General features: G+C 36.6%; 1 protein-coding gene across 5 annotated transcripts in view; it reads left to right on the top strand.

Moving 5' to 3' along the window:
• Window positions 1-27,121, top strand: part of LOC111056267 (kinesin-like protein CG14535) — a 172,420-nt gene that overhangs the window by 82,330 nt on the left and 62,969 nt on the right. For all 5 annotated transcript variants that reach the window (XM_039427801.1, XM_039427805.1, XM_039427804.1 and 2 more), the window contains one exon: window positions 12,981-13,176. In XM_039427801.1, the coding sequence (XP_039283735.1) occupies window positions 12,981-13,176 (196 nt within the window). The remainder of the gene's footprint in view (window positions 1-12,980; window positions 13,177-27,121) is intronic.

The raw sequence follows: 27,121 nt of genomic DNA, 5'->3' as shown, positions 1-27,121 counted from the left end.
AAGACTTGCTCACTTTCCTCTGTAATACTGTGGACTGCTGTAATTATTGGAACACAGTAAAATTTATAAAGTCGGAAGTGATTTATAATTCAAATTTCTTTAATGAGTTGGAACTAGTTGTGATTTGATATAATAGAAAAGGTACTTGATAATTTTATTGTGAAAACCACAATAATGAGATGAAAAAGTGATAACACAAAAAATATTGTCAAATCCACAAAGATCATGGAGAAGTTCCACAACATTTCTGAAGACAGTGTAAATTGTACAACCACAATAAATTCTCAATGTCAATATTCTCATTCAATAAGTTTTATCAATTTCACTGTGTTTGACATGGAGAGTCAGTTAAAGAGCAAGAAGAAATAAAAGAATATGGAGGAGTAGAATGAGTTAATAATAGTGTAATGGGGTATTTAAATTTGGAATTATTGGGGTTATATTATGTATGGTATTGTGATGGTATTATAAGGTTGTGAGAACAACCCTAGACATTATGGTAACAATTTATAATAGGGGAATCGCTTGGCTTGCGAGAGGTTAAATTGATCTAACTCTATAACTCATGAGAAAGGAACTATATTTTAAAATAATAAACAAAACAGTTATATTTGGAGAACTAAGTAATCGATTTAATCTAATTGTAACTCAAAATGAAACTGGAAACTTAAATAAAAATAATATTGAGAAAACTTTTTAAACAAACAATAGAATAATTACAGGATTTGCCTTCAATAAAAAAGATGAATAATATATAATAATAAAATTGATAATATTAGCTCACTGAACTCACTGAACCAGGAAAATGGTGTCTCGGAAAAGAAGGGTAGAGCCGGGCCCGATTATCTGCAGTAGATAGCTCCAGGTCCCGTCCTCGTAACCGACTGACTAGAGCCTCTCATTTTTCCATAATTTTACTTGTCATGAATTTTCACCGTCGTCAACAATTTATCTATTCATTGTGAAAATTCATGACAAATGATAAAATTATGTAGTTCTATTACATCCCCGGGTCCCCCTAAACTTCGACCCGAAGTTATCGAAAAAACGGCATCTCTCTAAGTTAATTTTTACACATTTCAATAATATTTCAAAAATTAAAGTCAAAATTACCGCAAGCTAAAATTATTATTATTATTCACAATATTATTCTAATTGGATATTTATATGTAACATAACTTTCAATGAATACCTTAAATCTATGTGAGTGCCAATTCATAAGCTAAATGCAAGTGATATAAATTACATTATAGTGAACTAATTCATAAAAAATCAAACTTAGCCTAACACATCAATCAACTTCAAATCAACAATTCAATACATTCATATCTGAATAAGAATTGAATGGAAAAAATTTCAATTATATTGATGAATAAAATTAAACCTACAAAATCTACGAAAGTAATAAAATTGAATCATAATGCAAAAATTAAACATCAAGTCCGAATAGTATTCGAGTAAGCAAAATAATATTGTGGACCTTGAAAATAAGAATAATAATAATAATTGAAATAGTTTATCTTCTAATCTGGGAAAATATTTGAATCGATAGCATAAAAGAGTAAATGGATACAATAATAGTGAATAAGTAAGTATTATTTGCATAGTTTCCTATATCCTAACCCATTATTTTAATGATTTCATTACACACTACTTTACTAAAACACAATATATTCTTAAAGCTCCTGTGGGTAGTCCACAATTGGAGTACGTTTCGGGACTCTCAGTTGATTTGCTTTCTTCTTAATATAATTTTGAAGACATAAATACAAGAATATAACAGTTATCAGTGTTTGCCAGACAATAATAATATAAATGATCAGTTTATTGTTCACCCCTAACAAATCAAAGTTATTTGGAATTTCAACATGATGGAAAATGTCTTCTGAGAATGAGTTGTGCTCTTCAAATTTTGAAAAATTCAGGTGCCAATTTTCATTTAAGATTTCCGAAAGGTTTAAGTACTGAGGCAGAGTCTCATGTTTAAAAATTGGGATGCTCAATTTAGATAAATTTGTCCACATGTGAGGAATAAGTTATTAATAGCTGGAGAAGGATGGGAACGGGAGTCGCAAGGATAAAGAGTGCTTATCAGTACGTCGCCGTTGTCGTCTTGAAGTTCGCAGTTGCAAGGGATCTGGAGTGATAGGGTTCCTGGACTGTTGCTTGGGACCTCAGTTGTTGAGTTTTTACAGCGAATTGTCGTCTTTTTGCCGGTGTTGTGGAATAGGAAGGTGTCTTCTCGTAGGCGAGTGATTAGGGTTTGATTGTCAGTTGCTTTACAATCAAATTTGCAGACTTCTCGTAGCTCCGATACGTCTGCTTCTGATGTTAGAAGGTGGAGACAAGTGGCTTGGGTGGCGGAGTTCGACATCTTTTCCTCGGAATCAAGCAGAGGCCTTTCTGCTTGAACTGGCAATCGTCTTCTTCGTCATCTGACAGGATTTGCAGTTTATTTTCTTCTCTAAGTATCAGGTGATGTTGGGAGGTCAAACGGCAGGTATGACCATTCCAATTAAGCGGGATAGATTGCAGGTGGAATAATGAAATAGTTGAATTTTTCTTCTTTATTGGTATTTTGAGGGTAACCAATAGTTCGTTGTCGGATTTTCTGCAGGATGTTAGTTTCAAGTTTCGAATTTTATCGTTGTCTTTTGTTGATATGGTGAAGTTTCTCTTGTTTATTTTCTTTTCGAGTTCTTGAAGTCGATTGTTTAGGTCTCTTTTGAAATGACGTGATGAGAAAGTTTTTGATTGTAGCATCTCATGTCGATTTCATTGTAGTTGTTAGATAGAGTCATCATATACATGAAAATAGTAGTCCTCAGTGTGTTTTCAGTACATCGGTTGTAGTATTCCCTTTCTGAAACTTATTCTGTTGGTGAATGATTCTTGCCAAAGAATAAGGTCATGCTTCATGTTGTTCAATACTTTCTTCACGTTCTCTGCCATGCCGTTCATCTTGCGTGTGTTGTCTATCAATTCGGGGTTATATTATGTATGGTATTGTGATGGTATTATAAGGTTGTGAGAACAACCCTAGACATTATGGTAACAATTTATAATAGGGGAATCGCTTGGCTTGCGAGAGGTTAAATTGATCTAACTCTATAACTCATGAGAAAGGAACTATATTTTAAAATAATAAACAAAACAGTTATATTTTGGAGAACTAAGTAATCGATTTAATCTAATCGTAACTCAAAATGAAACTGGAAACTTAAATAAAAATAATATTGAGAAAACTTTTTAAACAAACAATAGAATAATTACAGGATTTGCCTTCAATAAAAAAGATGAATAATATATAATAATAAAATTGATAATATTAGCTCACTGAACTCACTGAACCAGGAAAATGGTGTCTCGGAAAAGAAGGGTAGAGCCGGGCCCGATTATCTGCAGTAGATAGCTCCAGGTCCCGTCCTCGTAACCGACTGACTAGAGCCTCTCATTTTTTCCATAATTTTACTTGTCATGAATTTTCACCGTCGTCAACAATTTATCTATTCATTGTGAAAATTCATGACAAATAATAAAAATTATGTAGTTCTATTACAATAGAAATGTATAGAAGAAGAATGAATAGGATAAGTGAGGAAGGAGGAAGGTAGGAGAACAACGATAAAATGAGAGGAGGGAAATAGGTAAAAGTAAAATATAAGATTCTTATAGATGGAGAAAATGAAAAAGATTGAGATAAGATTGTTTTGTAGGGTATATAGAAGAATAAATAGGGAGAAGAAAATTGGATGAAGAAAAAATAGTTGAGACAAAATCGGATAAGGTTTGGTAACCGAGAAAAGGTTATCATAGAAAACATAAGTGAATACAATACAGTAAGCGGAATCATTCAGAAATATCCTATTCAACATGATTTATGGAAATCAGGGAATGTAGAAGGAGGAGGAAGAGGAAAGAAAAAGGAGATTGATTGAAGAATGAACGAGAAGGGAAAAGAGAGGCAGAGAAGCCGAAAAAAGGCTAAGGAAAAGGAGAAGTGGGAGGGAAAATTGAAATGGAATGAAATTGAAAGGAGAAAGGTGAACAGAAGCAAAAGCAGAAATAATGTGTAGGTGAAAGCAGAAGGAGAAAGAGGAAGTGAACGTCGGAGGAGAAGGTGATGGTGTAGGAGGGGAAGAAGGAGGAGGGTGAAGAGAAACTTGAATGTGTATGGATTACTAGAGGAATACGAAAAAGGAAAATAGAAATGAGGAGAGAAGAAACAAGCAAAATCAGAAGAAAAAAGAAAAGAAACTGGTCGTAGTAGATAGCTTTAAAGTGAACGAGGATGAAATAACTGATGATGCAACCTGCACTGGGTGTTGTGGGTGGGGATGGGGAGGACTGTATCATCTAGGGGGAAGAGCGGCTCAGAATAAAACGTTTTGATTGTTCAACGAAATGCATCACGATGGAGAAGATGTTGGTGCAAGTGAGAAGAAGGGTCGTTGTCGAGATTTCCGAGAGATTTATACAACTTATTTGAAGGGATAAAGGGGAATAGACCCGTTGGCAAGCAGCTCAGTGCGGCACCCTTATATCGACATCCACCTTTGAGTCTCAGACGACATCCCAACACATAAGCGCCTCCACCCCCCACCCAACACTGTCTCCTGTTTATTTGTCTTTGCCATCGAACCCTCCCTCCGATACGTCCGTCTTTATCGGCTCACCACTCAAAACTAACACCCCAAAGCTTTAAATTCACAGTTGTTCTTTTACTAGATCCCCCATTTATAGATATTTTTTGTTGGACGAGAATTCTGGATTAATCGTTCCTTGGTTCATGATCGGTCACTTCAAATCAGATCAGAGTTTGCAGTTTTCTATAGAATTAGGGCCATATGCATCATCACAGTTTGATCGGGGATTGATCAGCTGTTGGTTTAACCCGAAATGAAACTCGTTATATCAAACGCGACCATGCAAACTTGTAATTCAACGTATATGGCGTAACGTTACGTTATGATGCATATGGCCCAAAGGCTCTATAGGCCTTATACACATCTAGCTAAGTGTAGCTAGGATTTTGTCTTCGAAAGATTTAGCTGTCCTATCTCCCAATATTGATCAATCTGTCCCGTTCACACCAGTGTAGCGTGAATTTACCATTGGCAGATAGGATGGCCACGTCTTCCTAAGGCATTTTCCGAGCTACATCTAGCTAGGTGTGTAAAGACCTCTAGTTTTAAACGGAGGAGATAGACAGCTGCTCGTTTAATCCCGGATTGTAACACAATATAATGAATACGGTCATATCCCCATGTAAACCTAGATTAGCGATGAACGTTGATGGCTCTTATGGGCCTTAATGGTTCAGAATCAATGTCCCAAACTAGCCTAGACCTTCTGTAGGAATTCAATTGAAAATTCTTCTATTCAAGTTTAGTTAAGTTTGAATAATCTGACCCCAAAATTGTTAATTTCTTACAATAAGATGATGTGTATCATTTTAACTCTGTTATTCCTGTATCAAATCATACTAATGAGAATATCGTAATTCAGCTAAACATTGATTCTATAATTTAAAAGTTTAGACTTCAAACTATTCAGATCAATGAGCAACTTTCGCCAAGAATGCCAAAGACTGCTTGATATTTTCTGGATTACTTGGAGTGAGTACCCAAATCAAATTTTTAGGACCTTTTAGCTTGAGATTGTCATAACCATCCAACCAATTTACCAATTATTGGTCATAACTGTAAAATACTAGTTTTATCGTAAGATAATAATGGGATTTTCTGATCACAGCTCGAGAATAAAGTATTATTTTAGATTAGCTTGGCTTATCTATGAATGATAACTGGCTCCAACTATATTTTGGAGGTATTCCCTTTTCAATATTGAAGAGAAAATCGTATCCTCTCACAATCAGTCAATTTAGTTCTATTTCCTCAGCTGGAGAATGAATTACAGAAGCAAAAGCAGAAATAATGTGTAGGTGAAAGCAGAAGGAGAAAGAGGAAGTGAACGTCGGAGGAGAAGGTGATGGTGTAGGAGGGGAAGAAGGAGGAGGGTGAAGAGAAACTTGAATGTGTATGGATTACTAGAGAAATACGAAAAAGGAAAATAGAAATGAGGAGAGAAGAAACAAGCAAAATCAGAAGAAAAAAGAAAAGAAACTGGTCGTAGTAGATAGCTTTAAAGTGAACGAGGATGAAATAACTGATGATGCAACCTGCACTGGGTGTTGTGAGTGGGGGGGGAGGACTGTATCATCTAGGGGGAAGAGCGGCTCAGAATAAAACGTTTTGATTGTTCAACGAAATGCATCACGATGGAGAAGATGTTGGTGCAAGTGAGAAGAAGGGTCGTTGTCGAGATTTCCGAGAGATTTATACAACTTATTTGAAGGGATAAAGGGGAATAGACCCGTTGGCAAGCAGCTCAGTGCGGCACCCTTATATCGACATCCACCTGTGAGTCTCAGACGACATCCCAACACATAAGCGCCTCCACCCCCCACCCAACACTGTCTCCTGTTTATTTGTCTTTGCCATCGAACCCTCCCTCCGATACGTCCGTCTTTATCGGCTCACCACTCAAAACTAACACCCCAAAGCTTTAAATTCACAGTTGTTCTTTTACTAGTTCCCCCATTTATAGATATTTTTTGTTGGACGAAGATTCTGGATTAATCGTTCCTTGGATCATGATCGTGCACTTCAAATCAGATCAGAGTTTGCAGTTTTCTATAGAATTAGGGCCATATGCATCATCACAGTTTGATCGGGGATTGATCAGCTGTTGGTTTAACCCGAAATGAAACTCGTTATATCAAACGCGACCATGCAAACTTGTAATTCAACGTATATGGCGTAACGTTACGTTATGATGCATATGGCCCAAAGGCTCTATAGGCCTTATACACATCTAGCTAAGTGTAGCTAGGATTTTGTCTTCGAAAGATTTAGCTGTCCTATCTCCCAATATTGATCAATCTGTCCCGTTCACACCAGTGTAGCGTGAATTTACCATTGGCAGATAGGATGGCCACGTCTTCCTAAGGCATTTTCCGAGCTACATCTAGCTAGGTGTGTAAAGACCTCTAGTTTTAAACGGAGGAGATAGACAGCTGCTCGTTTAATCCCGGATTGTAACACAATATAATGAATACGGTCATATCCCCATGTAAACCTAGATTAGCGATGAACGTTGATGGCTCTTATGGGCCTTAATGGTTCAGAATCAATGTCCCAAACTAGCCTAGACCTTCTGTAGGAATTCAATTGAAAATTCTTCTATTCAAGTTTAGTTAAGTTTGAATAATCTGACCCCAAAATTGTTAATTTCTTACAATAAGATGATGTGTATCATTTTAACTCTGTTATTCCTGTATCAAATCATACTAATGAGAATATCGTAATTCAGCTAAACATTGATTCTATAATTTAAAGTTTAGACTTCAAACTATTCAGATCAATGAGCAACTTTCGCCAAGAATGCCAAAGACTGCTTGATATTTTCTGCACTATGATTACTTGGAGTGAGTACCCAAATCAAATTTTTAGGACCTTTCAGCTTGAGATTGTCATAACCATCCAACCAATTTACCAATTATTGGTCATAACTGTAAAATACTAGTTTTATCGTAAGATAATAATGGGATTTTCTGATCACAGCTCGAGAATAAAGTATTATTTTAGATTAGCTTGTCTATGCATGATAACTGGCTCCAACTATATTTTGGAGGTATTCCCTTTTCAATATTGAAGAGAAAATCGTATCCTCTCACAATCAGTCAATTTAGTTCTATTTCCTCAGCTGGAGAATGAATTACAGTAGCAAAGGACCGGATACAGTTAGCAGGAGACCAATTCGAAAAAGGGATGGATAGGGTTAAAGAGAGAGAGGGTGAGTAAGAGAGGCCCTTGAATGCCACCTTGAGCCGTATTATTTTATTAGTTGGTAGAAAAAGAGTGCACAGAACTCAAGCAGACAGACCAGGGGACTGCTCATGTGCTTCCGTCCCCCTCACCTGCACTACCGTAGAGAGGGGGGGGGTTAAAAGACCCCTCAATTAGGTGCCCCCTGGGGGTCACGAACAAAGAAAGACCCCCTTCTACCGTACCCTAACCCTTGTCAGTAGTTTCTCTTTCCCTCAAAGTCTGAGCCCATCAACGTCTCAGGAAATTGGCTGAATTCTACCCGTTACTTTTTCTACGGTCTCTTATTTTTCTTCCATTTTCCGAAAATAATTTGACAACTGCCCTTTCCTCCTCTCACTCGTCGTCGTGTGAGGGTGCACAACTTTCCCAGACACAAGACGAAACGTGATTGTAGAGCTCGGTTTTACTTCAAATATTGATTTCTTTTTCACCGCTATTATTTGGAATGTCACTGTCGTCACTTACATTCTCATGTTCGGACAAGCTGTTCAAACTAACAATTCCTGTCATTCTTGAGAACAATCAAGGTTAATTCTTCAAAACGAGTTAATTTTTTCATTTTCATTTTTAACTTATTAAAATTTCAGTTGATTCGCGAAATGTCAAACTGTAGTAGTTGATACAATTCTTCAATTTGGACAATCTGGTCAAACGAACAATTTTGCTGTTTTTTATAACCATCAATTTTAGAAAGATTGAGATTCTTCTTCTTATCTTGTTGTGAGTTTGAGTGATTTCAGGAATTGAATGCTTTGTACAAGTCAGTTCTTGTGTTTGTATGAATTGCATGCTATTGAACTTGGAAAATTGTCATAAAAACATAATTCTATTATCAGAATATCATATTATACCATTCTATCAATCGATCGTTATATCAGTGGATATAAATAGCCGTATACTGTGAATAATTCTTCTACATACATTACCTGACTCGAAGAAAACATGTATTTCAATCATGACTTCTTTTGAAATGTTATCATTCGCAACAAAAAATGATACTACGGATGTTTGATCATCGGACTGCGACAGTTCAGTTACATGAGAGGCTATTAATTCGTGATAGTCTGATATCAAAGGAGCCGTGAGTTCAAAGTCAATTATAATGATGTTTTAATGTTTCAGTGTAATTACTCAGAATCGGCTAACTTTACTCTTTTTTAAGTCTGTTCAGAAGAGAATTTAATTTTCGGTTTATCCTCACATGTCGGAGATTTCCATTCATGAACTTCAAAAACGTCTTCCAATCGATCTTTTGAAACAAAAGACTTAGATTTTCACAATAATTCTCATCACCATAAAAACTTTCAAGTTTTGACAATCTTATATTTTCTATCTACCAAAGTGTCACATTCAATCTCACTACTTCACATCGTCAAATACCTGATTCACTCCACAATAAATGATAATATTATCCATGTTATCCTTGATCAACCATATAATCGAAGCTTATTATGGGGTTAAAAGTTGACCTCCATTTAAATTGTGCGATAGTGGTATTCTGTTGAACATCCATGCAAATTCAACGCGTGCAGGCTACCTGAACGCGATTAGGCGAGCGAATGGGTGGTCCTCCCTCAAACTCACGCACACTCCTCACTCCCTCTCACTCACTCTCATTCACTTTCACTCTCTATCTCTCTTTACTCTTGTCTGGTTGTATGTGCCAGCGTGCTTAAAACAAACTGAGATAAGCCTCGCAGGCGTTTCGTGCCTTTCAAAAGCAAGCTCACACAGAATAGCAGAGGCGCACTTTGCCAAAGCACCAATCTGATAAGACGACCGAACCACTGACACAAAACTGTTCACTGCTCATGACATCATGAGCGTTGTCTCTACTTTTTCAACCTCTCACTCTCTCTCCCCCCACTTACTCTCAATTTTCTTTGTCTTTTCCTCATCTATCTCTCTCTTGTCTACTGCTGAAAATACTCACAAGTCTCGTATACCAACGTCTTGTGTTCTTCTTTCCAACCTCGGGAAATTTTTGTCTAACAAAATTGTCACAGTTATCCAGGAATTCAAAACAATGTAATTTGGAACATAAACGCCCTATATCATGGAATATCTTCTTATGCAATCTTTTCTTCATGATAGAACTGAATAAACAATTCTACAGTTCTATATACATTCTACTTTCTACAGTTCTACCTTCTTACTTTCTACCTTTTTACAGTCTTATATACATCTACTGGAATTAGGAGTAGGGCTGTGTGACCTTTGTTTGTTGCAGTTCATGTTTAGTTCATGATTCTGCTAGAACAGAAGAGGGGGAGGTTGTGCTAGTTGAAAAAAAACCTATTTGATATTCCTGGTGAACTCTTGATTATCCATGTTTATACATGTGCTCGTATGAAGAATCCATTGACGTTCAGTCAAAATCGCTTGGACAGCGTAAACAAGCTTTTATAATCAGGAACACTGCTGCACAAGAATAAGAAACATCTCCATGTAATCATATTCTAGTAATGTATAAAAGAATATCTGTAAACAGTTCGTATAATCTACAACAAATATGATTGTACATTCAAATACATTCTCGTCTAATAAATCACTATGTGAATAGATGGTTAAGATCTGAAGATAAAACTTGTTGATCAGGTGGAGATATAATTTAGAAGATGAAATTTGTCACAGAACTTTTCAATAATACTATACTGTATTTTGTCCAATACGATCCTCGACCAATATGAATCCAAATATGGGACACTAGGATTCAATAAATTAGTTTGAGGGATAATCATTCCTATACAAGGATGTATTGCAAATTTCATCAGTAAAATAAATTCAGTTCATTCTATCCTATTCATCAGATAGTTCGACACAACATTTATGGAACATCAAGAACAATATATAAAATATGATCAATATGAATTGAGTGATCAATATGATTATGATGTTCCTGAACATCCTCGAAAATATATGTCATATTCTCGAACAACGATAAAATTCATCGGTACAATAAAGTCTTTGCAAATTGGAAGACTTGAAATAACATACATTTCAATTTGAACATGTTGAACCGATTGTCTAGGTGGGGAACCTACGTAAAATAGCTCACTTCTCTGATAGGAACATGCTGCTGAACATCACCTTCGATTTGCACATCGAATTTCACGATCAAATTCTGATAACGGAAATTCCAATCCGTGTATCAGAGTGTGAGTGAGTTGGGCTATTGTGTGTGCAAACTCTGGAAACTCTGAGGAGATAATACTCGGGCATGGCTGGCATAGCGAGCAAGTTGCTACGTGTGCAAAATGGTGATAGCTAGTAAAATGGGGCTACGGCATCTTTCCAAACGTAAACGCAGTCTCCATATTGGATTCTAAAATTTATGGAAACAATAAAAATATAGGAACAAGAGGTCTGCTATCTGAGTAGTTTGACAGTAGAGAGTTGAGAATAGTGAGATTTACTAAGAATTTCACTGTGTTGGTTGAATGGGAAGTATTGATATTACTGATAAATAATGCTGACAGTTTAAAGTGAATCTCAGTAGAGTGTGTGAGCGCCTTCGATTTACGGGATAGGCAACACGCGTGACACGCTTGGCACGCTTTAAGAGCACAGAGCTGTCAGTTTTTTATTATTATAACAGCGATGCTTCACATGCAACCAATCATGACAGAATAAAGTGAATCCAACCTTGGTGGTAGTTTCGTGTAATGGCAACGAGCATGTTTTTCTCTGTATCATTCTGCCATCTTGTGCCTCCCTTATGGTAACTCATCTCTTTGTCTCACTATCTTTCCCACTCACTCTTTCTCTTTCTCTCCCTCTCTGTTCCCTTGCAATGGACGACCGGATTGAACAATATAACACACAGACAAGTATGTCGTTTTATTTTAACACTCGAAATAAATCACCACATATTTCCCCCCTGGCGCTTTCATTTATGTGCCCGGTTGTATTATTGCCAGGGGTGCGTACTATGCCGGGGGCATAAAGTGTTGCCCGACCTTTGGAATCAATAAACACGGCAGGCTGTTATTTACACGGTGTTTCTGGGGCGGTGGGGAGGGGGTTAGTTTACTACTGCCGGTAACGGCCCGTCGTTAAATTATAACATGATCTCGAGTTGTAAAAAAGTCAATTTCGGCGGATCATAGTAATGCGAAACGGTAATTTCGCGAGATGACACTGGTACGAGTATTCAAAATTTGTAGTTTATCCTCCATTTTTCATGACTGTGCAAATGATTACAATGTAATTTCAGCGGAACAGATTGTTCTAGATATTTCAGAGCTGGAAAGCCGAGTAACCTGCACTTCAAATTTCAATTCTCCTTGAATTTAATATCTGTTTGTTATATTACGTTGGCTTCAATCAGACGAGTTCTATCTCGTTTTCCCGTTATCTCGAGTTCTATCGAGATAAAATGATATAATATTGGGTATATGTAATGAGGGTATTAAATCCTTTTGATAATACAATAATAATTGTGCGATATACACACTGCCCCTCTCACTTTCTCATCAACTTTCTGCCAATTTCTCAAGTTTGATTTGATATTTGTGATTTGAATTTATAATTTGTTCTCTGTTGTCATGTAATATAACTTGGAACCCGAATAATACGAAAAATCTACTATTTGTTTTATGAAAGTATATTACATACATTTTTTTTATTCTGAACACTTCTATAAGAATCAATGTCATCATTTCTCATATCAAAGGAGTCTACACAAACATTCTCATTCAGCCACTGCGGGAACTATTCTTTTGCTAGAAGTCCTAATAATAGATTTATTTATTTGAAAGCAGGGTTTGTAAGATCTTGGATACTATCCAATCTATCTCATCTATCATCAATTACTATACCGTTATTATCGTTACTTTTTATCCAACGATTATGAAGGAAGATAAGAATATGATAGTGTTTTCATTCTATTAAATATTCTTTTTCCTTATAACTATACATATTTCTTATTCCTATTACTACACTTCCCATGGAATACGGAGTTGTTCATCACTCCTTGCTATTACTAAATCGTCATTCAAATCATCTCTGCTACAACATTCTACTTTACTTTATAATATTTATTTTCGCTGTTTCGTCACTTAACGATTGTTTATTATTTGCTTGCAGAGCAGCTCAAAAGTTGAATCTGGCCGCGTCGTCACCGGGTCGCCGTAGCAGCAGCAGCAAGCGGCAGTCAGAGCTGCAGCAAACGACAGCTGATGATGGCTTCTGCGCAGCTCTGTCGCGCAGCCCACCTGCACTCCCCGCCAACATTCTGCGCCGCCTTGGCGCCAAGGAGCAGCCCACACATTCTGTTGGAAAGGTATGTGGTACATCCATGTTTACATGTTCTATGGTCAGTAGATAAGATCAGATAAACTGAGATCATGAATCACACTCAAATTTAAAATGTGGTACATTTAATTTGAATGTGGTACATCCATGTTTACATGTTCTATGGTCATTAGATAAGATCAGATAAACTGAGATCATGAATCACACTCAAATTAAAAAACATAACTTTCTTGAAATTCGGAGAAGGAACTGTTTTGACTGTGCCTGTAGGTCCTCCCCCGATCATTCAGATAGATTGTGTATCATTGAATTGAGGAATGAATATTTGTCTAATTTTGACCAAACTTATTCGCCAAACTGTAACATGTCAATAGTACTAGATAAATAGTAAAGTGCCAAACCATCACAAACCAGCTACTCTTCAAAAATTAAGAACTCTAGTGACTGAGAATCAGAAGGCCAGGATGGAGGGGCAGTATATACTCGTAGTAGGTAGGTATAGTAGCTGGGGAGAAGTGTTCGAGTTGGAAAAATGAATAATGTCATGTCTATATTTGAAATATCACTTTCTATGTTCAAGAAAGAATTCACTAAGGAATCTTTGATTTGTGATTCAATTAATATATACGTCCTTACTTGCAGGGAATCATAGACAATCTGTAAATATAATTATTGTGAATCGAGTTTGTAAATTTTGTTATTTCAAATATGTTTCTTGGTAACTGCCAACCACAAACTACCTCAATTGAGAAACTTTTTTTTTAATGAATGCCTATTATTATTATTACTTGTATGGAAAATGGGGAACTTGGATGACTGAGAATAATAGATCCCAATTGAGAGGTTTTTCATGATTTGAATTTCTCATTGATCCAAATATTATAGTAACAGTGGAAAAGTATAATATCTTCAATCCGAAAATAGACGTCTTGAAATTTTGGAACGAATACAGTTTTAAAGTTGTTTCTCTCTTTATGCGAATGAAATTTATGTAGTGTGGAATATAATGATTTATTGTTGATTAAATTGCTTGCATAAAATTTTGCTCTTCATCAAAATGCAGTTTAATCTTGCTATATAGCTTTGAAAATCAATCAAACTTAATCTTCTACTGTGAAATTTGAAGATACCTCTAATTTTATTTTGTTGATTATAGTTCCATCTCCTGATAAGACGAACCTCATCTATTGTATCGTTTTATTGCATCATTCTCTTGTAATTTATCGATATTTTTCGCTAGGGACTAAGATATAGTTCCTATTGAATCACATATAACAAAGAGTGAAAATGACACAAGTTTACTGATCACAAAAAACATCCAGTGTTATGCGTAATAATATGCAAAATTGTGAGAAGGGTTGGAGGAAATATTGATACAATGCGACGGTCCCAAACCCAACTTCCAACATGGCACTGCTTTCCCAATACGGAAAACGCAATTCATCGTTTTCTGCTCCATCTGAGCCGGAGCATTTTTATCAGGCCCGGCTTAACAAATGGAACAATGATTTATCCATGCGGTCCTACTGTATTGAGGAAGGAGACGAACTGACCAATACCAAACCAATATCGGACCGAATATGAATTCCTTAAATGTATCCCAATGTTTTTCGACTTGAGTTCATATCTAGTTCATCTAGACTTGGACGACCATGCTTGGAGGACATAGTTTTCCTGACCAAGTGAATCTTGTAGTGTCGATGCAGTAGGTAATATTCTTTAATAAAAATCTATTCATCGTTCGGTAGAACTCTATGCTATTCGAGTTTATGATGGATAGTGGGATTTATTCACCAGATATTATAAGAGGTTCTGTAAAACCTGGATTTTTTTATGAGAATGGATTTGATATGAGAATGAACTTATGAGAGATGCATTTAATTCAAATAGAATTTCATGTATTTGAATTGACTCGCATTGTAAATCATTAATGAAGATGTTTTCAAATCATTGTGGCGACTCCATGAGCTCGTTCCAACATTGTAATAGATAAGAATCACAGGTAGAACTTGATTTCATATTTATTCAAATACCAATACCAATTATATTGCACTTTATCTTCATCAAGTAAAATCAGTTTCGTATTTAACGATGATATTGATAAATATTCGTCATGATGGAGAATTAATTATTTCTCATCATCATTACTCACATCAAAAAAGCGAAAGCTTGTTTGAAACACGGTCAGCCAATGCCAATGTTCAAATTCACGTGAAATAAAATAAAATACAAAAAGTAAACACAAAATTTACCAAAGTATTTAAGTACAAATAGTTTCCTTCATAAAAGTAAGGGGAAATGCATATTATGGATCTTTTTTAGCATTTTCTTTTATAGATTCTATACCTTTCGGTATCATCATAATTATGTGTAGTGATTCCAAACAATTTGTTACACTAATACACTGATTTCTCATCGGAAAATTGGCACATGATATCCTAGTACTTCTCCTCTCAGCTGTTGATACAACTACACGTTGGTTCAGTTCCTTCCGGCAGTCACATAATCCTCTCCTTGTCCTGGTCTGCTGTCTCATTTCAAATAGGGAGGGTTGAAGTGTGGAAATCGCGGGCCGCGAACCGTCAATGTGTGAAATAAGTTGCGCGGAGGGAGCCTCCTTGTTGCAGCCACCGAGGGAGCAGAGCAGCCTCTGATGAGATGTGCACCCTGGGTCATCAATCACCCGCCAGGCATGATCTCCCTCTGGTGGTGAGGATGAGGGAGAGGGGTAGGAGGAGGATGGGTGGGAGGAGGTGTAGGAGTAGAACGGGGAGGGGGAATATGGGGGTGGTGGACCAGAAGAGAGAGAAGGAAGAGGAGGTGGAGAAGTGGGTGGTGAAGAAGTAGAAAGAGGAGGAGAGAAAGAAAAAAGAATACGAATAGGAAGAGGAGAAGAAGAAGGAAGACGAAGGGGAAGAAGGAGAAGAGGAGCCGGAGGAGGAGAAGAAAGAGGAGGAAAAGAAAGAGGAGGAGAAGGAGGAGGAAGAGTAGGGTGAGGAGAATGAGTAGAAGGATTGAAGAAGGGGAAGGAGGAGGTGGTTGTGGAGGAGGAGGTGTAGAAAAGAAAGAGAGTAGGATGTTGTAGAAGATGTTGTAGAGGAGCAGTAGAAGGAGAAGAATGAGAAAGTGGTGGAGTAACAGGACAATGAGGAAGAGAATAGTTAGAGTGAGGAGGAGTGGGAGAAGAGGGTAGCTTGCGGCAGGTGGTAGAAATGCAAATGATTTGCACCTCTACATTTCTCTTCACTGACATGCGTTTGTCTGTTATGTTCCTGTTGTTTGACTCTTCATTCTTGATGACTGATTCTGGGGACTGCTTCTTCTTCTTCTTCTTGTTCTTGTTCTTATTCTTCTCCTTGTTCTTGTTATTTCCCTTGTTATTGTTAATTCTGTCCAAATTACAACCAAATTAGTTATTGTCAATAGTCATTTAGGCGCCACTAACCATTAAATCACTCGTTTGTCCATTCAGTTCTTATTTTTTTTGGTTATAATTATTATGTTCTCCCGTTAACAAAAAGTACATGAAATTCTTCCCATCATCGAGATATTCAGAGATCTACAACTAGCCTATTATAAGAGAATGTTTGTTTGGAAAAGAACCAATAAATATACACATTCACGTGAGCTTATGAACGTATACTATGCTATTTTGTATGACCCATAGGCTACTCTTATTCGTCTTCAAATCCACTAGAACATGCTAGAATCCGCTCGGTTTGAGGGCGTAAATTACTAAATTGATTAGTAATAGATCTGAATTACTAAAAATCTATATTTTTGTATAATTGTGGTTAGATTATTGTCATATTTATGTGTCTAACTGAGTGATTGTTTGACTATCTAAAGAAATCTTGTGAGAAGAGGCACATTGAATTCAAAGCGATCACATTTCTCCAATACTAATTGTTTGTTTCACCAAGAGCTGTAATTTTTAAGTTTTGGAATAAGTCCTTGTAACGTTGATTCCTTGGAATTAGATTTCAAAGTTGTCGTGCAGTGCTTGCTTGGACCCAACAGGAAAAGTCCTGATTAATCTGTACATGAGGTGTGCAAGGGGAAGGGGCGGATAAGTATGTTAGATGAGCGCAAGAGTTGAGTGAAACCCTGCAAAGGATAGAACTGTGTGAGTGAGCGCATGTGTGAGTGAAGGATAAGGATGTCGGGAAACGAGAGTAAGGACACGTGCCAGGATGAGAACCGGCGACAATTCGATCGACAAGGAAGGAAAAGAGAGGGAATCGACACGGGAGACGGGAAGTAGGTTTTCAAGAAAGAAGAGAGAGAGAGATAGAGCGAGAATGATGGCGGCGGTGTGGAGAAGGAGGAGATGAGGTACAGTGGAATGAGAAACACGAATTTTGAGAGGAAAAGGAGATACTGATGAGAAAAGAGTAGAAGAAGAAAAAATAGATAGAGGAAATATAGATGATAATAGATAAAGATCAAGGAAAATAATATGAAAACGGAAACGGAAGACCTCTGTGCTGTGTAAAGAAGGAAGGAAGAGAGGAAAGAAGAGAACATAATTATAAGAGAGATCAAAGAAATGAGAGAGGAAATTGAGAGTGATGAATTATAAGGAAAAATGGAAGTGAAAGAGGAAGATGAGAGGAAAATAGGGAACAGAAAGAAGAGAGGAAAATGGGAAAGGATGAGAGAAAAGAGTAAGAAGAAAGTTGAGGAGAAAATGAGTAAGATAAAGATGAGCTTTTTGAACTGTTGAAAGACGTGAAGGTTGCAAAATCAAAGGAGATGCTCGATGTGAAAGAGCAGCAGATGAAATATAGGAGTATGTATAGAGTAGGAAGATGAGAAGAAATATAAGTAGGAGAAGAGTAAAAAATAAAAGGAGGGTAAAAAGTAAATAATTAAGTAAAAGAAGATAATGAGGAGGCAAGTGGAAGACATGATGATGAGGGGTGAAGAATAGGACGGAAGAGCAAAGAAAAATTACAGCTAGAAGGAGAAGAAGAAAAAAGAGGAAGATGAAGAAGAGAGGTTGGAGACAGCCACCAGTAATTGGACGACAGACGTGTGAGTGGAATGCCAAACGAAGAAAGTGCGCCCAAATATCGGGGAGTCGAACCCGTGACCGGAATGGCGGCAGCAACAGCATAGCAGAGGTAGGCTCGACACACCGACAACTTCTATGAGCCTACAAGGGTGTCGTGCTCGCCACTACACCCTGCGAAACACCCCAACCCCCTTGAATCCTCTTTCTACCTTATAAACCCCCCTTACAACCTCAACCCGCCCCCCCTACAACCTTAACCAGCCCCCCTATATCCTTAAATCCCCCTCACCACCTTAAATTTTGTCCTACCTTGAATATCTACGGAACCCCTTCATTCCTGCTACCCGCAACCCGCAACACACCTTCCTTCAGTTGCATTCTTGTCCCAATGTCAGCACACCTATTGCATAACCTCAATGCTTTTAATTCACCCATCACTGACAGAATCTCGTGAATTCCTGCCTAGGGCCTACACCCCACGTTTCAATAATATCAACTCTCCATAATATCTATCAATAAGCCAGCTCCCAGTGCCTGGGCATCCTGTTTAAGATATTCTAAGGATGTCTTCTGCTACTAATAAGCCAGCCGCAAATGTTTCTCTCTGGCAAATTTGCTTGCTTATCAAAGCCATCCATTCCCAATCTACTCTGCTACCTGTTTGAATGAATTGAGGCGTTGGGATTGCTTGTGAATTGCATGCTATGGTAGCTGCCAATCGGATTATTCATGGTCACGTGATTGAAGGTTTGTTTGCTTTGGGATATAGTGAGTGTCACTTCGAAATAACTATAGTGATAAAGGTGTATCTGTTAGGGGTATTATATGGAAGAATTGAATATATCTTCATCATGAAATGCTGTTTACGAAAATAGAGGTTTTTATTAATCAAATGGAACAAAGACTTAAGGAAACTTTTTGTCTTCAAGTATTCCCACTATTGCTAACGTGTGAAAATTTAACAATCAATCAACAAATAATTCATTCAATTAAACACAGAATACACAACAGAGAACAAAAATATTGCATATTGTCAAGAACAGAGGATTTCGAAGACTGTGATAAAACTGTAAAACTTAAATAGTTTGTGGTTTGTATATTATACCATTATTTTGTGGCATATGTGGCATAAATACAAGAATAATATATATATATATATAGAATAGTCAACACGGTAGAATAATTACAACATAATGAAGGCTTACAGCTTTATGCCAAAAAAAGCCTCATTGAAAATCGATTGTCAACACAAACATAATACATACCATTAATAATGATTAATAATTCTATATACCATTTGTTAAAACTCAATTTGCATCTTCCTTGATCTTTGAACTTTGCGCGTTGCCAGTATAGCCAACGTTGGCAGATTTAGTCTGCATTGTTTTCAATATTTGTATCTTTGTAATAATTTCAATTTGTTGTCTAGTATTATTTGATTAATTTCAAATTTGTCCTTTTTCACTTGCTTTTGAATAATATTTGTGTTTTGTATCTTTATTCTTGCATTTCTCACTTGCGGAAATCGTTGTAGGTAGGTTTTGCTCCACTCGGTTTGCCGTGGCGCTGGTGTGCTGCTTCTTTGTTTCAACTCGATTCCGGAATGTGGGAATTGGCCAGCTCTTGTTTTCAATTTTCGAATTTGAATTTATTCCAGCTGAATATTCAGTACTTTCATGTTTCATTGGCATATTTGCGATAAATATTGGCCTAATTCAATCAAACAACTTGTATGTCTTCACGGATTGTGTTTGAATCTCAAACTTCTGGTAGGTGTAACCTCACTTTCCATTTGAACACGCTTTTCTGAACTCAATTTTTAGAATTTAGTTTAAAGCTCTTTCCAATTTTACATTGTTCATCTATTTCAATCTTTTTTAAAAAATGTCAATTTAGCATTTTGATTCCATTGCATTTCTGCAAAATTCCAAGATCATCAAGATTGCTTGATGTTTCTACAAATCTTTATTTCATATTCTTGTTTTCAAACTCTTTGTACTCTGAACTCTGTGTAGTTCAGAGCGCTGTTGCTACAGTCAACATATTTTCTTACCGTAGGGTATTTTCTTTTCCTCTGTCCACAGTTTGGATTTTGGGAAACTCAATCAATCTCTCTACATCTCTCGAATCAATCTGCTACCGAATCTGTTCTACAATTCTACCTACGATCGAATCTACCGATAAAGGTCTGCAGTCTCTATTGACAGTCGAAATTGCATCCACTTTGGGGTTCCATATACCCTCCCACTCACTTGGTCGACTGTGCAATTTAGCATTCCACTTTGGGGTTACATATACCCTCCCACTCTCTGGCCGGTATGGTGATGATGATTTCCATTGCCGGAGCATTTCTTACAAATGCCTACAATCTTCGACAGCTTTCGACATCCTCAAGATACTCAGGTTGAGTAATTGTATATTCATCATAAATTTGTAATATCATCCATTCTTATTCATTCATCTGTCTATTTTCATTCATTCATTATCATTCATACTGCTATTGTTCATTTACTTTTATAGATTTATCTTACTTATGAGCTGTGCCTACAAAGACAATCAAAGAGTTTGTCATTTCAGGACATTGAATAATATTCAAAATTTTGAATACAAAATCATTTTATCTTTTTTGAATTTGTTTCTTAACAATTTGAAAGTCTTTACAATTGGCATCACATTCAACTTATGTATTTTGAAACTTACATCACAATTAATTCAACAATAAAAATAACAATTATTCACTACTTGATTTTGCAATTATTCGCATTACCTATTGTTTTGATAGGACGAGTTGTATTCAGGACTCAGCCTACCTGGTCCTCTATTAATTTTGCTACCAGAAAAGTTATTTTGATAGATATCAGGCGCATATTTATCACCATTAGAATGCCATTTTCCGGAAATTCTTTGAGTCTTCCTTGCTTTAAGTTTTACTACTCGAAATCTTTTGTTTAGTGTCGAGGATTCAGCATAATTTATGTTGACTTTCTTCGATTGTAATCCCGATTTTCCAGTAGCAATGACTTGGCCTCCTTGAGGCTAGAGAACCCTTCTCCGGCTGCATGCATTTTCGGGCGCCTATTGATGGAGCCTGCAAGGAAACTGGTGGTTGACTTTGAGTTATGAGGGGACACTAAGACAGATTGCTTTGCCAACTGGAAGACGGCTGCTTGGTTGCCTCCTTGGTTGGCGCTCTAGTCACGAGGGATGAACCTCCTTTCTCACCCTTCTCGATACAGTATAAACTGCCAATGCTACTGTCCACTTCATCATACCAGTCAACACTCTCTTTCAGCTAAGCAACTACTGCTTTCACCCTTTGCGAATTCTTTCCCTTTTCTTCCTTCTTCTTTTTGGTTATTCTCTTCTTCTTCAAAGGTGTATCCTTCTCCTTCACCTCTTCCTCATCTACTCCTCCTTCTTCACCTCCTCCTCATCTACTCCTCCTTCTTCAACTCCTCCTACTCCTCTTCCCCCTCCTATTTCTCTCATTCTTCTTCTACTTACTTCCACTTTTACTTCTCCTTCTTCTCCTCCTCCTCTTCCTCCTTCTCCTACTCCTTTTTCCTCTTCCCGTCCGTCACCACCTCCTCCTGCTTCCCCTCATCATCTCTCTCACCTCCACCCTATCATAATCATCCTCCTCCTTCTAAACCTAATCCTGCTCCTTCTTGTCCTAATCCTCCTCATTCTCCTTATCCCACTCCTTGTCATTTTAATTATCCACTGCATACTGCTGTATATTACTGAAAGTTGATTACCCTGATCTACTTTCAGCCTACTCCATTTGATCAATCAATGATTTGATCTTATCTAACTATATCATTATTTCACTTTATTAATTTTCTATCTTTTTCTCTTGAATATTCATATTGATTAAAACTTTCACAATAATTCCATTCATAAATGAATCCTTAGTTGAATGAATGAAATTAACGTTTTGGTAGAGAGTTAGTGGGAAGGATATTTATAATATTCTTTCCGAAGAATGGACATTGATATGTCCACAGCTCCGCTAATTTATGTAGATGCATAACAATATAATTATCTATAGTTATTACAAATTGCTTTTTTCATGTCATATACAGTTCAATAATTATTTTCTTAGTCTATATTATGTAAATTTATCTATAATTTTTCTGTTTTGAAAACTATTGTATATAAGTGTATAAGCCAGTATATATTGTAATCTACATAAATAAAGTATTCAATCAATCCTTCTTCTTCTACTTCCACTTTTGTACCTTTTCAATTCTTTTTTCTTCGTTTCCTTGTACTTATCATTTATCTCTACTTTCTTACTATCTTATACTTTCTTCGCTGTCACCTTCTTGCATAACTGTCTCTTCTTTCTCTTTCTCACTCTTCATTTTTTTTTATTCTTCCTCACTATCTCCTTCTCTTATTGTTCTTCTGCTTCTCGTTATTCTCTCACTTCTCCATTTTCTTTTCCTATTATTCTTCTATTTCTCGAACATCTCGTTCTTTTCCTTCCTAATTTTCCTCTTCCTCCTGATCTTTTACTGTTTACTTGACCACCTGCTTCATTAATTCTCTGTTCTTCAACTTATCCTCATTCTAAAAATGATTCTTTTCCACTATTTATTTCCTCTCTACCCTCTTCTGGTTAGCTTCTCTTTCCTGACTTTTCCCCTTTAGCTTCTTATTGTTTCATCTTTCCCTTTATCTGCCTTCTACCTCATTCTTCTCTCACCCTAATTCTCCTTGACAATACACCTGTGAACTCTTCAATCTTGCTTTTTTCTCTTTAGTTAGCGATGATTCTCTATGTTACTTTTCTTCATTATTTCTCCTTTTTTTTCTATCCCTTTCCAATTCATCCCTTCCTCCATCTTCACGCTCTTTCCTCCGACTTCCTTTCTCCCCCCTTCTGATCTTCTCCACTTTCTCCTCCTCCTTCCACCCTTTTCCATCTTCTTTACTATCCTGCTTCTTCTCCTCTTGTGCCCACTCATCCAGTTACTGGTTTTATGAAATTCAAATTCTTCCATCGTGTAAATTGCTCATCATAACGCATAGTGACACTGGCGCACCCTCCTCACAACTTCCAACTTATGCGCTTGTTTGCAAATGTCACTTCATTTCATTACACCGATTCCATCCATCCAGTACACTACAAGATTGCTTTTCTGATTGCATCAGCTTTCAAATGAATTCCTGTGCAAAGGCCAACGTCTTTGATAAACTGCAAATATTCACAGGTCATAGTTATCATGAGCTTTTTGACTTGGCAAAGTTCAAATTTCTTGATGGAGGACTTACACAGATTCGACTTGTCTTGAATGTATAACCACTGACAACAGACTATAGTCCTTGCAAATTTACTTCAGACTTGGAGGAATATGCAGCGCAAAGGAATGGAGGGAGATCAGTCAATTACAGTTATTGTAGATTGATAATAGGTGGAAGCGGAGTTGCCAATTTGTCATTCGTCTGACCGCTTTCAGACAGGAAACTTCGCATGTGTAGCATGAGCACATGAACAGTCACTAGAAGTTTGAGATTGCTGGCCGCTTCAAAACAGCAACATCGCGCCTCTGTATCCCTCCCGCTGTATGCTTTCTCTGCTGCGCATGTCCATCCCAAGTCGGAAGTAAATTTGCACGGACTATAGTTGTATAACGTGGTGCTGTATAATGTGAATATCAATTCAAGATTTGTTTCCGTGGCTTGTCAGCAAAGTTCCAAAATTTGAGGAACCCTAATTTTGAAAGTATTCAAGCTGTGAGGGTCCCCTGACCAAGAAAATTGTTGGTCATTTGAGTATTGGTCTCCTCAATAATTCATGTGCAACACGCAGTAATATGCTTATTATGAGTATACTACGTCTTATTTCATTATATTAATACATGTATCTTCAATAATATACTGTAATATATGTATTAATTGTGAATGTGATCATACTCGTCAATTAATTAGAAAAAAATCTGGTGTGGTACACTCACACAACTTTCCTTGCTCATTGAACTATAAGCCTCATTCTTAAAGGAGAATGATTTAGGGGAATAACATAATGACGATTGGCGGCAACATAATATTTGAAACTACGATCAGACTTCTGTATATGTGCATAATTGTTTTCAAAGTACTTTTTCCTTTGTGTAAATTGTGAAATTCGATATTTTTTAAAAGTCGTCAAAACAGCTGTTTTACAGATGAAATATCTCGACTATGTGTTCTTTTTATGAACTGCTCTACCTACCTACCTTATGCACGAGAAGGAGGCTACAAAGTCCATTTCTCAAGGATGGGGTGGACCCCACATTAGTTTTCCAGAAATGAGACTCATTCCAGTTAATAGAGCAGATAAAATGACTATACAGGGTATGAATTGAAAATAATCGGTCGAGCCATTTTTGAGAAAATCGTGAAAAACATGGTTTTTAGTGATTATCCGCCATTTTTCTCAATAATATTACGGTGCTCCTGAAATTTTCCCAGAAATGAGACTCATGTCAGTTGATAGGGCTTATAAATAGCTATCCATGGTATAAATTTGAAGAGAATCGTTAGAGCCGTTTTCGAGAAAACCGTGAAAAACATGGTTTTTTAGTGATTATTCGCCATTTTTCTCAATAACATTACGGAGCTCCTGGAATTTTCCCAGAAATGAGACTCATGTCAGTTGATAGGGTTTATAAATAGCTATTCATGGTATAAATTTGAAGAAAATCGTTAGAGCCGTTTTCGAGAAAACCGTAAAAAATATGGTTTTTTAGTGATTATCCGCCATTTTTTCCGCCATCTTGAATTGAATTTTATTGAATTTCTTATTGTCGGATCCTAATGGTATAAGGACCTTGAGTTTAAAATTTCAAGTCAATCGGTTAATTAGGAATGGAGTTATCGTGTTCACAGACATACACACATACACACACACACACACACATACACACACACAGACCAACACCCAAAAATCATGTTTTTGGACTCAGGGGTCCTTGAAGCGTATGGAAAACTTGAAATTAGGGTACCTTGATTTTTTTTGGAAAGCAATACTTTCCTTACCTATGGTAATAGGGCAAGGAAAGTAAAAATTACTGTGAAGAAGCATCAAATTAATTTTGAATTTATCCCTTCTGAGTAGAATTGATTGGATCAATTTCCTGCTAATGAGTGATAGGATAAACAAAATAATAATAATTTATTGTTTAGAACCTTAGAGATGATCTCGATTTTTCAAAAATTGACACTTTTTGAGAATAATAATTTATTGTGATTTGATTTTTTCGGTAGAATAATTTGCTATGTTACTGTATACAGTTCGAAATTATGAGAAAATATGGATTAATGAGTAGACCATTATGCAAAACACAAAACTATTATCCAATATTGTAGTTTCATATTTGAGCTATGGATTCGCGAATGAATCTTTAGACAGATTCATATTTTCTCATCATATATAAAGACGCATGCATTCTTGAATGGAGGTTGAGGAAAGGCGAACGCTCTGTCTCTCATCAACATGATATTGGGATTCTTCTTCGCCATAGAAAGCTTATAAAATGGGCATTGTGAGACATTCCCCATTTTCTGCGCGACCCTTCTCTTGCATCAGTCTGTCTCGGCGGGTCGTGGAGTCTGGAAAATCACATCTTTCATTCAAGATGAACGGTAAGCTCGATTGCAAGTACAGGAATGTACCAGCTTATCTCTTGGGATATTTCTTCAGGCAACCTTCAAGATTGCTGAAGGAATACGTTTCGTGATATATATATATATATATATATATATATATATATATATATATATATATATATATATTATATATATATATATAGTGCAAGTGCAATTAGACTCTTCTCAGATGCTTTGGAAATTCCGATCTCAAGTGTAGCTTGAACAATCAGATACAGTCAAGCCAGCACAACAACATTATTTAATCTTATTCCAGTTCAGAAGTTTATTTCTTAGATAGTTATTTTAAAGTTTGTCATTGACTTTTGTGATCAAACATAATTTCCATAATATGTTCTTTGTAGCTACTTCAGAAATTGAGCAGGGGTTCCAGTATTTGACATAGAATTCTGTCCAATAGAGTAGTAATAGAGTAGGAGATAGTGATAACTGTTGTTTTTGTGAGAAAAGTAGGATCTTTGCTGTTGTTCAACTTTGTATGATGATTGAACATGGAATCCTCAATCCACTGTGGGTTATCTTGTCTCAGCCAATAAGAGACTTTAACTTTGATATGTCTACGTCCAACCAACTACCAATCATATGGCTCCATTAAGAATATACCGCGTTTTATGCTTATTGATGTTTAAGCAGTTTAAATTTTTCCAAGAATGGGGATGAAAACCTCGATATTGTTCGATGCAAACCTGCAATAGCCTATTGAAAACTCTATCTTACATGGAAAATCAAGTTGCAGATTGAAAAATGAGATCGATTTTTTAATTTTTTCTATTTATTAAATTTTTTTGGAACTTGGGGTGCTCTTGGGGAAAATGAGAACTTTGGGACAGGATGTCCAAAAGTTCTCCTTTTTATACTACTAATGTATTCCAAAAATACTAATCCATAGAAAAAGCGCAATAAAAATTAAATGGTTCTTTCCGTTCTATGTACCGGTAGGTCAACATTCTAATCCACTATACAGTAGTGATACTATGATGCCAGTAAGCTTTTAAGGTATTTGCCGCCGTTCAATCTTCAAAATGGAGCAGCTTAGATATAAAATAGCGTATTACAGAGTATTTTATTGATAATAAAGTTGATGATACGTTCGGGAAATTGAATTAGTTTTCCAATAACTCTTCTTGTACGGTCTCGTAAAACGACGCTGATATGGAATTAGAGGCGAGTGATCCCATATACGCGTACACTCAGCCTTCAGCCTGAGCTCTTCTCAATTTTCGGTTTACCCAAACTCATCTCTTCGTGAAGCCTGCGCTTCGTGGATTTTAATTTCCATTTTAACAGTTCTGCAGCCTAC

This window comes from Nilaparvata lugens, chromosome 5, assembly GCF_014356525.2.
Source record: "Nilaparvata lugens isolate BPH chromosome 5, ASM1435652v1, whole genome shotgun sequence".
NCBI lineage: Eukaryota > Metazoa > Arthropoda > Insecta > Hemiptera > Delphacidae > Nilaparvata > Nilaparvata lugens.
The sequence above is the reverse complement of the archived record's forward strand: the minus strand, read 5'-3'. Positions and strand labels throughout refer to the sequence as shown.